At 44.8% G+C, this 12,676-nt stretch overlaps 1 protein-coding gene across 7 annotated transcripts in view; it reads right to left on the bottom strand.

Annotated features, from left to right (window-relative positions):
• Window positions 1-12,676, bottom strand: part of LOC114664022 (FH1/FH2 domain-containing protein 3-like) — a 722,250-nt gene that overhangs the window by 214,019 nt on the left and 495,555 nt on the right. For all 7 annotated transcript variants that reach the window (XM_051935624.1, XM_051935621.1, XM_051935625.1 and 4 more), the window contains exons 9-10: window positions 7,136-7,279; window positions 1,975-2,225 (exon numbers count right to left, since the gene is read on the bottom strand). In XM_051935624.1, coding sequence (XP_051791584.1) covers window positions 1,975-2,225; window positions 7,136-7,279 — 395 coding nt within the window. The remainder of the gene's footprint in view (window positions 1-1,974; window positions 2,226-7,135; window positions 7,280-12,676) is intronic.

Here is a 12,676-nt window from a genome sequence, read left to right as displayed (position 1 = left end):
TTCTGTTAAAGTAGTCCTGAGATTTACTAACCATGTTGGGATGATTGGTGTCTAAATGGTGTTTCACCTGACTTGGTAGCAGGCACTCTGGTGCCAAAACTTTCATAGACAGTACACACTGCGGCCTCTCTTTACCACTGACTTCTGTCAACGTAAAGCCAAAGTCCAAATAACTGTCGTCATGTTTTCGATGTTTGCGCTTTTTCACACTCTGGCCTCTTTATTTTCACTCTCACAACGCTTATTACTGTTTAGTAAAAAAACGATCCATCCATCCATCCATTTTCCAACCCGCTGAATCCAAACACAGGGTCACGGGGGTCTGCTGGAGCCAATCCCAGCCAACACAGGGCACAAGGCAGGAACCAATCCCGGGCAGGGTGCCAACCCACCGCAGATGAGAAGAAATCTCTCTATTATAAAAAAAAATCTTGGAAGGATACGAGATGAGATTTTCCCGGAGAGACATTTATACGTCCTGCAGGACGAGTCCATGCCTGGGGCCGGAAATAAAGGACAAAGAGTACATGACAAAGTAGAACGTCGTAAAGAATTCAAAAATGTTGCCGCAGTACACATGCACAGCAGGTTAGAGATAATGGAAGTACGAAAATTCGAAAGTCTCAAAAAAACGATAGTAAAGATCGTGTTTGCGCAAACAAATGAAAATTATTACTTGATGAAATAACAGAACAGCGACAAGAGATTAAATATATTGTTCGGATTTAAACTTTAAGTTGGAGACTTGTAGATTGTCTAATTCGTGTTGCCAGTGAGAAAAGTTCCAAAAACTTTATGAAGTCCTGTCAGATGGTGACTTTTAACATGAGATTCTTTCAAGTCACGCCATAGTTACAACTTTTTACAAACATGACCACGGTCATCTAACGTCAGTCATGTGAATGCTTTGGGCAGACACACTTCCTGCGCTCTCAGCTCTTATAAATGTTATCAGGACAATAATTTTATACGTTCTAGATGATACGTCAACGACAAAGCGACTAAGAGGAAAGAGCAGGGATAAACAGTCGAGAAAGTCGTTTTATTTATTAGACAGAAAGAAACGATATTCAATCACAGGCAGTTATACGTTGCGTTGTCACGATGTCAGTCCAAACACGGAATCAAAATTCAATGCGATCTTGAGGAAATGTTAATTCCAAATATTGTTTTTACTAAAGTTTTAAAGTAAAAGTGAAAATAATGTATATGTAACAATTCCCATGAAAATAACAATTTCTTTAAATTGTATACCCGGTTAACCAAACCTGGGGGTGGGCGAGTGAAGCGACCCGGGGGCAAAGCCCCCTAGTACTTCAAAAACTTCACTTGACTTAATCACAACAATACACAGTTGATACAATCTCCAAAAACGAATTCAACACTAAGGCCGCGCCAAACCGACAGCTGTTTATATACAAACTCAAAGTACCGAGAAAGTTCGATAAACTACTAAAACAATCGAGAAACTTAATTCTTGTAGAGCGCCATCTAGTGATCATTTGTAGAGGCTTCCACAAACAGTTATTTCTAAGTGAGTTACGGGTTTGCACCACGGTCTGCCAGATGTCGCGTCCTATCACATTGAATTGAAAATGGAAATAAAATTATGAAAATGTTGTAATATTTTGTGGCGCTCCTGTGAAGAAGCCGCAGTACACACTTTGGGAACCACTGGACTAAGCTGATGGAGCTGAGCAGTGCATGGTCTGCTATTGTGAAAAAAAACCAGCGTCACTGGCCAGCATGGGGGGGTCCTTACTGTTAAGTCACATGTTAAATGTTTACTATTTTGCTAATAAAACAAACAGCTGCTTATATCACAATTACCTCCACATTAGTGGCTAAAGACGCGTTGTGGTACCGACACACACACAATGAATGGTGTCCTCACATGAGACTTTTAAAAGATGGACACTCTCCCAAAAAGCACGAGACACGTGGACAATGACACAGACACGACGTGCCCCTTACTTTTCGCTGAGATCTTCAATTCTTGGACTGCAGTATGGCATAAATCCGTTGGCTGATTGACCATAGGGACTGCTGGGGCTGGCGGGAGCAGACGTGGGTCCCTTGCTGTTTTGGATGGAATGCCTCCGGCTCCTTCTGCGCTCCAGGCCCCGCCGCTCACTTGTCCCCCCAACACTTGACCTCCTTCGATCCTTCCGACCCATCGGCGGTGGCTGGCTATCGTCATCACCATCTTCATGCCTTAAGGTCATCTGTTCAACAACAAAAAAAAAAAATCTTAGCATTGGTGGCCACTTTGGTGACCCTGAAAAGGAGGACCCCAAAATAATAAACTAAGTCAAGTCAAGTCGGTTTACATACAATGGCACAGGACCGCAGTGTGGTGGTTCGGGTCGGCTCCACGCTATGGGCTGCATCTTTTTTTTTTTTTTTTTGTTCTTTATTTCGTCTTATACAATTTCTCGTATTAGGAATTTGTTAGTTTTCGCATACTCCTTGGGGTCAGAGCACAGGGTCAGCCATTGTACAGCGCCCCTGGAGCAATTGAAGGTTAAGGGCCTTGCTCAAGGGCCCAGCAGAGCAGTGGCCTTTTTGGCAGTGACGGGGATTCGAACCGGCAACCTTTGGGATACCAGCGCAGATCCTTAGCCTCAGAGCCACCACTCCGAAATTTGAACCCGCCATCGCCGATTATGTACCTGAGATATAACTCAGCAGGTGAGGACACAACACATACACATAGCAAGGGGTTTAGTGCAAAAGTGCCTGGGTACTTTTATTAAGACAAAACAAAATGGTGACAAGAAAAAGTGACAATCCATGAGATTTAAAGCAAGACTTAAAATGAGAATAAAAACCAACAGTCATCAGGACAATGTTCTTTCCACAAGACCCTCTTCATCTCCCCGGCTCACCCATTGCTCGCTCAGCTGGCGGAGATGGCATTAGCCTGCGGTCCTCACCAACCTGACTCCCACGGGTGGTGTTGGCCAGACAATTCGAGGTCGGCTGTTCTCTCGTCTTCCTTCTCGCTCGCTCTGGCGTACCTCGGATGTCCCCTCGATCGCACCTACTCCACTACAACCATTCAGTGGGGACGATTTGGCCCTAGAGCACCAATCCTTTGCTCCTACGTGGGACCAACGACCGCACTGACTTTCCACCCTAGCTGGCTGGCTGGTTTGTCCTGCCACTTCTCCCAAATGCTGTTCTCACGGCTCTGCTTCTATTCTGTTCACCCATACAGGCTCCCTTTATAACGAAACTTCTAACTGGGCACAGGATGCAAACACACTGCACCCTCTGAGGAATCAATGAGGCACCTGCCTGATGCACTCACTCGTACGTGTATTGGTGATTAGGCAGACACCCCCAGCTGTCCTCAGCGTGAAGCGTGCTGACGCCCGATTAGGGTCTGCACACTGGCGGGGCGCAATTACGTATTTAAAAGGAGCCCAGTGCCACGGGACACTTATCACACGCAGTATCAGTGTGAGAAAAATTACAAAGTATACGATAAATGACTACTTAAATAAATGGTAAATGAATAGATAGTAACACAGGGTGAGCCAAAATGAAGTACCACACTTCTCGAGGTCATTACGCGAGGTAGAGGCGGCCGAGTGGGTTGGACTGTGGGGTCCTTAGGTAGGCGATCCCTTGTTGTTTTCAGTCGGCCACATGCCTTGGTCCGGTGTGCAAAGTGCTTTCACTGTCGAAGCTTTCTTCAAAAATAATGAATCCATCATCACTACGCAACACGCCTTCCGAATGCACTTGAACATTCCTCCCAAATTCGAAAACAATTCTTCAGTGGGTGGCTAAATTTAGACAGACGGGTACAACATTGAACAGGAAATCTCCAGGCCATCCTCAGACTGTACAACCGCCTGAAAACATCCGAGCTGTAAGGGCATCAATTTTGCTGTCTCCTAGACGTTCAGCGCGCTTCTAACACGTCTTTGATTTTGTATGACGACCTTAATTTCCATCCACACAAAATGATGGCACTGCAGGAACTCACTGCGAGAGACTGGGAGAGCTGTAGAGAGTTGTGTGCCAACATTCTGCAAACCGTTCATCGAGACGCCATTGTCACGTGCAGCGACGAGGCACATTTCCATTTGAATGGTTGCGTAAATAAGCAAAACTTTTGCTACTGGGCTGAAACCAACCCTCATGAGCTTCTTCAGAGACCCCTGCACAGTGAGCATGTTACAGTTTGGTGCACCATTGCAGAATTTGGCATTGTAGGCCCTTACTTTTTTGAGGAGGGGGGACCTACGTTCACTGTCACTTCAGAACATCACATTGAAACGCTAGAGAACTGGAAAAAATGAATGTGGCGGATGCCTGGTTTCAACAGGATGGAGCAACAGATCATATGGCCTGTGCAGAAATCTTTGCAAGTTTTGTAGGAGATGCTTTTCCAGGGAAGCTGATCTCCCTGCGCGGCGATGTCGGGTGGTGTTCACGTTCGCCTGATCTCGCTCCGTGCGATTTCTTCTCCAGCTCAAAGTATACTAACACCGACCTCAAAACCCTGAAGCCCTCAAGGATGCTATTTGCCACAAAGTCGTCGCTATTCTCCTTGAAATGGCCAAATGAGTAATGCAAGCATTCAGAAATCGTCTCGAAGAGTGCATCGCTAATGATGGCCACCACCTTAAAGACATCATTTTTAAAACACATTTGTATCCCCCTTCTTGTGTCGTAATGAAATTTATTTTATCTTGTATCACTTTTGTAGAATAAGCGTTCTGAAATGTGGTACTTTTTTTGCTCACCCTGTACATTGAAGTAGTAATAAATAAATAAATATTAACAACAACTAATAATAAAAATGAGTGCAGTACCAAGTGTATCAAATGCACAGCATGTAAATAAACTCCTAGGCAGGTGGGCACCACAGGGTTCAGCGTGCGGACAGCCACGGAGTAGAAGCCGTTACATTACCAGGCCCAACTGGTTCAGAAGCTCCGGTACCTTCTGCCAGATGAAAGTGTGACAAAGAGACCATGGGAGGGGTGCGAGTGGTCCTCCAATACACTTGGTGTCTTTAGTGGAGGGCAGGGTGGTCCCTATGGTCTTTCCTGCTGCTAGCCATTGTAGGGTGTTGCTGTCGGAGACATTGCAGTTCCCAAAGCAGATGGTGATGCAGCTGGTCAGAACGCTCTCAATGGTGCCCCTTTAGAATATGGTGAGAAGGGTGGGCTTGCTTTGCTCAGCTGTTAAAGGAAGATGAGACGCTGCTGCACCTGCTTGGCAATGGAGGGGAGTGTTAATTAACCAAGCAAGATCAGCTGCCAGGTGCACACCAAGGAATTTGGTGCTCTTGACAGATTCCACCAGCAGAGCCCCTCGATGGGTAGTGGGGTGTGGATGGCATGGGCTTTTCTGAAGTCAACAGTCATCTGTTTTGTCTTGTTCATTGTAAGTGACAGATTGTTGCACCTGTACCAGTCTGCCAATCATTGTATCTCCATTCTGTAAGCCCACTCCTCCCCTTTCCTGGTGAGACCCCCCACCATTGTGTAGCTAGCACATTTAACGATGGTGTTAGAGCTGAATGCAGCCGTAGAGTGGTGAGTCAGCAGAGTGAGCAGAAGTGAACTGGGTACACAGCCCTGTGGGTGGGCACCAGTGCTCACGTGATGGTATTGGAGATGGGCAGTACATCCCCCTTTACAAGGGGTGGCTGCATCCTGTCTGGAGGACCCTAGTATAGACACCCACAGGGGAGTTGTGGTCCCAGGGGTCTGTCCTGTTAGGTTCTATGGGGGCCACCAGGGGGAGCTGTGGAATACTGATGGCACAAGGACCATTGGGATCCTGCCAGACACAGAAGTGCTTCCAGGAGTAACAGATTGAGCACTGGAAGTACTCCAGGGTCTGGAGTTAAAACCGGGCCATCCACTCGACTTGGGGTCAGAATCGGGAGGAAGAGGATGAGACTACATGGGAAAAAATACACAGAAGACCTCAACACCACCACGAGCACATTCAGTGAACCACAAGGGACTGTGGGGGTTACCCCTGCCTTTAGAGGGCTGGATGGTGATGGGCTGGATGGTGATGGGCAGGTGACCCCCATCTCAGGTGGGACCACTCATGACACACACAGAACACAACAGAATACACGTGGACATAAATTCTGTTAACATAAAATATGAACAAAAGAAACATAACAGCATTTGAACCCCAACCAGCATGAGGAACTCTGGCTGAAAAAATGACAACAATGAGCCAGATGCTATCTATTATATAGTGCCTTACATATCTGTCTATCATATAGTGATTTACACATCTATCCATCAATCTATCCATATATCTATCATATAGCACCTTACATATCTGTCTATCATATAGTGCCTTTCATATCTATCTATCATATAGTGCCTTTCATATCTATCTATTATATAGTGTCTTACGTATCTGTCTATCTATCTTTCATCATATTGTGCCTTTCATACAGTATCTATCTATCTGTCATATAGTGCCTTTCATATCTATCTATTATATAGTGCCTTTCATTTTTATCTATCTATTATATAGTGCATTTCATGTCTATCTATCCATTATAAAGTGCCTTACACATCTATCTATCTATCTATCTATCTATCTATCTATCTATCTATCTATCTATCTATCTATCTATCTATCTATCTATCTACCATATAGCACCTTACATATCTGTCTATCATATAGTGCCTTTTATCTATCTATCTATCTATCTATCTATCTATCTATCTATCTATCTATCTATCTATCTATCTATCTATCTATCTATCTATCTATCTATCTATCTATCTATCTATCTACCATATAGCACCTTACATATCTGTCTATCATATAGTGCCTTTTATCTATCTATCTATCTATCTATCTATCTATCTATCTATCTATCTATCTATCTACCATATAGCACCTTACATATCTGTCTATCATATAGTGCCTTCTATCTATCTATCTATCTATCTATCTATCTATCTATCTATCTATCTATCTATCTATCTATCTATCTATCTATCTATCTATCTATCTATCTATCACATAGTGTCATTCACATCTCTCTCTCTTTCTCTTAACTGTATAGCCCTCTTCCTGTCTCTGTAGTCTTCAGCCAGGCTACCCCAATGATTTCTAATTTCTTAATCAGTACCTCATAAATATTAAACTGCTCCACTAGGTCCAGGTCAGTTCCCTTCTTATTCAAGTGCCTCTGAGCGATTGCTTCGATCCCCTGCTCTTCCAGACAGTCCACCACGTCATAGAAGGAATCCTGATCTGGCAGGCCGGCGAGTGTCTGCAAAGTCAAAACAGAAAGCGCCTGAGCACGTTACCTTCCAGACGCAGAGCCCAATTCTGGCCTGAAAGCTGCCAGACAGAAATAAAGCAGGTCACAATGAAGCCACATTCCATCTGTTACCACACACATGCAGAGCAAACGCTCAGCAGAAAGTCCGATTTTGCCTTTTTTGTGTATGATTAGGTTAGCTGAGCTGTGTGGCATACATGATAATAACATGAAGAATGTTAGGAATGAAACTTTGAAGAGCAGTGAAAGGCCGATGTTTAAAGGCAGCCACACTTGAAGGAGTATGGCAGTGCTTAACAACAGCAGGGCTGCCAGAAATAGGAAAGGCTGCGCTCCTTTTGGCTCCCCAGTTAATCCCCCCCGACTCCTTTCTTCTAAGCTGATGCTATCTTTAGCCGGCAGCTTTCTCATTTTTATTTGATTCTTTCATTCTGTAAAAACTTGTAACTTTGTCTCATAACTTTACCAAGCTGTTAATATCAGCGGAGACTCCTGGTAACTTGTTCCACATGGCTGACTTCACAGAGCTATCCTGTGGAATTCTTCATCAAATCTTATGTCATATAGAACACAAACAGCACGTTCACCAACTTTATTTTCCATGATGAGCTCCACCCCTTTATGGATGAGCAGCAGCATGTGAAGGTTTTGGGGGGGGTGGTGGGGGGGGGGGGGGTTTGATCGGACCAGCAGCTTTGTGCTTACCAGTCCAATGGCTGCACCTCTATAAGGAGACTTCACTTAATGCACAGTCGGACTTCCTGTGGTAACCAACACCTCAAGGTGCTTTAGCAGCGCAACACAAATGTCTTCATACTTGAACAGATGGGCGCTGCTGCTTCACAACAAGGAGCCGGGGTGGAGTCTGCATGTTCTTCCCGTCCCACAGTTTAAAGACATGTTGGTTAGCTGTGCCCTGGTGTGTCTGGGTGTTTCCCCTGTGACTGACTGGCACCCTGTCCAGATGCTGTTCCTGCCTTGCGCCCTGTGCTTGCTGGGATAGGCTCCAGCTGCCCCGTGACCCTACTCAGGATAAGGGGGGTTTAGTATATGAATGGATGGATTTCTAGCGTTTAAGTGACCGACTCGGGGTCAGTGCCAGAAAGTGACTTTAAGATTCACAGTCCATACTTCACTGCAGATACACGTCATGTGACTTCTTTAAAATCATTTACATTTTTTATACAGCACTCACTCTCCTACAGTGACTTGCAAAATGTCTTCTGAATTTCCCCCAATGGAACTCTAAGACGTTAACCCACTCATTTAGGGTCTCACCACAAATCTATTAGCTGGGATTCTTTCCACTGTCAGAAACTTGGACTTTTGACAATCCTGTTAAACGTTTCGCACAATCTTGCTTCTTCCACCTAACGCCTATATCACATCACACAACTCTTCATTGTGGGGAGGGTCAGATATGTCGGTCACAGTTGCTGATCTCAGCGTCGCGCCACGTTAGACTCCATGACTGAAAATCACAGGCCACGTCACATTTACTGACCGAGTGCTGATCTCCCACCACAGTCATGCTCGACCCTTTTCCTGACAGCCAATAGCGTGCTGCCTGACGGCTGGGCCGCTATACACAAGGTTAATAATAGGAGCAGCGATCAGTAGCACTCTCTTCCCTTTATTTATTTCTTCCTTTCTGTTAGACTGAAGACGAGCTTCTCTGCTGTTTATTGAGGTTTAAAATTCTACATTCTATGCATTGTACGGCCGGTTGAACTCTCATTGGTTCTCAGCTGTCACATGTAAAGAGCCTGCCCCTCCGACCAAAGAGAAAAAGTCAGGCCTGTTTGATTTTATCTTAGCCAATCTCAGACTAGTTGGTCTCTGCTGTTGGGTATGTCACATGATTGGATTCACCAACGACTGCCTCTGACTGGCTAAGACTATGAAAATGAAAATCACTGGAAACGTCATCTAGTGTGACATGTGCTTTACTGGCTGAGAGCTGATCTTCCAGCACAGACGTGATCGCTCCGTTTTCTTACAGCCAATAGCGTGCTGCCTGACGGAGCTGGTGCAATACGAAAGGTTAATAGCTGGAGTGAACGAATTCATTTATTTTTCCATTCTGTTATGGCATGTAAAATAAGTGACATCAGACAGACGAGCTTCTCTTCAGTTTGTTTGGTTCAAAGCACATGTGTTCCTTACTCCTCGTTGTCACAGTCTACGCATTGTACTGCCGGCTGAATGCTCATTGGTTATCAGCTCTCACATGCAAAGAGCCCACCCCTCCGACTAACGAGACAATCAGACCTGCTTGATTTTCTTTTAGCCACTCGTAGACTAGTTGGTCTCAGCTGACCGACTGGCTAAGATGAAGTACATGAAGGCTATGCCTAAAAATCGCTAGAAAAATCATCTAATGTGACATGGCCTTTAAGGACATTGCCAGTCTCAGACAAACTGTTTTCCAGACAGAATTGGAGATGACAGTGCCTGCGTTTGTGTTATCCCGTCTCGATTACTTCATTTCTATGTTCGTGTCCCTAAATTCATCTTCACATAATCGCATATTAATAACTAGCTGGCCCCCACGGCTCCACCCGCGTAGTAGTGAAACAGGACAGTGAGGAGGGCCCTGCCCAGCTCGCCACTCCTGACGTCACGCTTCCCCCTCCCCTCGGCCCAGAGCCTCTGTCTCAGATTAGCGTGAATATATGACTCCTGCAAGTGAACTATGGTTCTTAGCGCAATGAGAGAAGTCACAAAATCAACTGGAATGTTCAAGCAACTTCTAGAAAAATAAACAAAAAGGCAAGGCAAGGTACGCTCCAAAACGTGGTGAAAGGTAGAGCGATTGAACGGAGGCTGGTGTGTGAGTGAGGAGGGTCCTGCCCAGCTCGCCACTCCTGACGTTATGCTTCCCCCCTCCCCTCGGCCCACAGCCTCAGTCTCGGATTAGTTTGAATATATCGCTCCTGCAAGCGAACTATGATACTTAGCATGATAAGAGAAGTCGCAGAATCAACTGGAATGTTCAAGAAAATTCTAGAACAAAGCCCAATCTAAATCCGTTAAGTAGTTCTCTCGTTCGCTAGCTAAGCAGAGGTAAGGAACACGCCCTGAGGCTGGCACGTGAGCGAGGAGGGCCCCGCTTCCCCCTACCCTCGGCCCACTGCGTCTGTCTGAGATTCGTGCAAATAAATCTTTGCCGTAAGCAAACTATGATACTTAGCATAATGAGAGAAGTCACAAAATCAACCGGAATGTTCAAGTAAATTATAGAAAAAGCCCAATCTAAATCCGTTTTCTCGTGAAAAGTGGACAGACAGACAGATGTTGGATTTTATATATATATATATATATATATATATATATATAGAGAGAGAGAGAGAGAGAGAGAGAGAGAGAGAGAGATGTTTTTGCATTTTATCTCCGGCTTTAATTTGTTCAAACTTGTTTTTGTCTGTTACTGTGTTTTATTGTGTAAGTTTATTTATTTTATTCTTGGTTTAGTGTGAGTGATTCTGATGACCGTTTGTTCTCAAAAAGTGCTATATAAACAAAATATATTTACTTTCTTACTTATGTACTTTCTTTAATAGACAGCAGCCCAGGGGGCTTGAAATGCACACGACAGTTGTTTCCATGTTGATTCAGCTGGAGCCTCAGCAGGTGCAGCGGTCTACGCGGTGTCATCGAAAAGAGTGGCGGTGGCTGAACCCGTGACCTCATCAAGTAAAGCATAATGTCTTTGACAACAGGGCACCTGCTTCATTTCAATGAATACTTGTTTTGCAGAAGGGATAAAAGGTTTATTGTCCTGCGGTGGGTTGGCAGCCTGCCCTGGATTGGTTCCTGCCTTGTGCCCTGTGTTGGCTGGGATTGGCTCCAGCAGACCCCCGTAACCCTGTGTTCGGATTCAGCAGGTTGGATAATGGATGGATGGATGGATAAAAGGTTTATAATGCACTCAAGGGAGTGAACTCCAGTGCTGAACACTGGGATTATGAGAGGGAAAGGATGCTGGGAAAGCTAAAAAGAAGTTGGAGAGAAATATGTCAGAAAATGAGAAAAAAAAAATCAACCAAAGGAATTTTTTTTTTTAGTATTTTAGTAGTAAGAATGGTCAAGGAGGAGAAGAAGTGTATTAGAAATGGTAAGGGCAAATTAAAATATACAGATTGTGAAATAAAAAAAACACATTTTTCTGGAGTTTTCACATGTAAAGAAATTGATAACCTCACAGTAGTGACAGGGATTGTCAAAGATGTGCTTGGTGCTTTTAAAGCTGTAGAGAGAGATGTGCTGCATAGATTAAATACGCTGAAATCAAACAAATCACTGGGATCCACTAACAGCCACGCCACCTGCACGTTAGAACAAGAAATCCATCTGAAGCTAAGCATGTTTGGGGTCGGCAAGTACTTGAATGGGGAGACCATCTAGGAAAAGCTTGGGTTACTGCTGGGAGAGGCGTTGGTGAGGCCAGTAGGGGGCGCTTATCCTGTGGTCTGTGTGGATTACAATGAGATGTAAAACTGACTTCCTGTGTTCATAAAAGATTCTGGGCAACCATTCAAAAGACTAGGGTGTACCCCAATGTCCTGGCTTAATTACCCATCATAGTGTGGTCATTTTGTCCCCCATATCATCTCTTGTCCCATATTTGTTAACTATCTCCCACACGACTTCACCATTTAATAGCTAATGTGTGGTGAGCATACTGATGCAAGAATGGCTGCCATTGCATCACCCAGGTGGGTGCTACACATTGGTGGTGGTCGAAGTCGCCCTCTGCTGTCTATGTAAAGCACTTTAGGTTTCTAGAAATACGCTCTATCTATCTATCTATCTATCTATCTATCTATCTATCTATCTATCTATCTATCTATCTATCTATCTATCTATCTATCCGAGAGTGCTTAAGGAGGTTACTGTATATAAACGACACATATTTTTAAAACTCTTTGCATTCTGGGCAAACTCCTACAGATTGCAAGGTAGCATATGTTGCCTTATAATATTAGAAAGGTGAAGTCACAGGGGGCGGCATGGTGGCGCAGTGGGTAGCGCTGCTGCCTCGCAGTTTGGAGACCTGGGTTTGCTTCCCGGGTCCTCCCTGTGTGGAGTTTGCATGTTCTCCCCGTGTCTGCGTGGGTTTCCTCCTGGTGCTCCGGTTTCCTCCCACAGTCCAAAGACATGCAGGTTAGGTGGATTGGCGATTCTAAATTGGCCCTAGTGTGTGTTTGTGTGTGTCCTGCGGTGGGTTGGCACCCTGCCCAGGATTGGTTCCTGCCTTGTGCCCTGTGTTGGCTGGGATTGGCTCCAGCAGACCCCCGTGACCCTGTGTTCGGATTCAGCGGGTTGGAAAATGAATGGATGGATGAAGTCACAGGATTAGCAGTCCAGCACCTTGATGCTACC

The sequence above is a fragment of the Erpetoichthys calabaricus genome, chromosome 13 (assembly GCF_900747795.2).
Source record: "Erpetoichthys calabaricus chromosome 13, fErpCal1.3, whole genome shotgun sequence".
Classification (NCBI taxonomy): Eukaryota; Metazoa; Chordata; class Cladistia; order Polypteriformes; family Polypteridae; genus Erpetoichthys; species Erpetoichthys calabaricus.
This window is presented reverse-complemented; position numbering and strand designations above follow the sequence as displayed.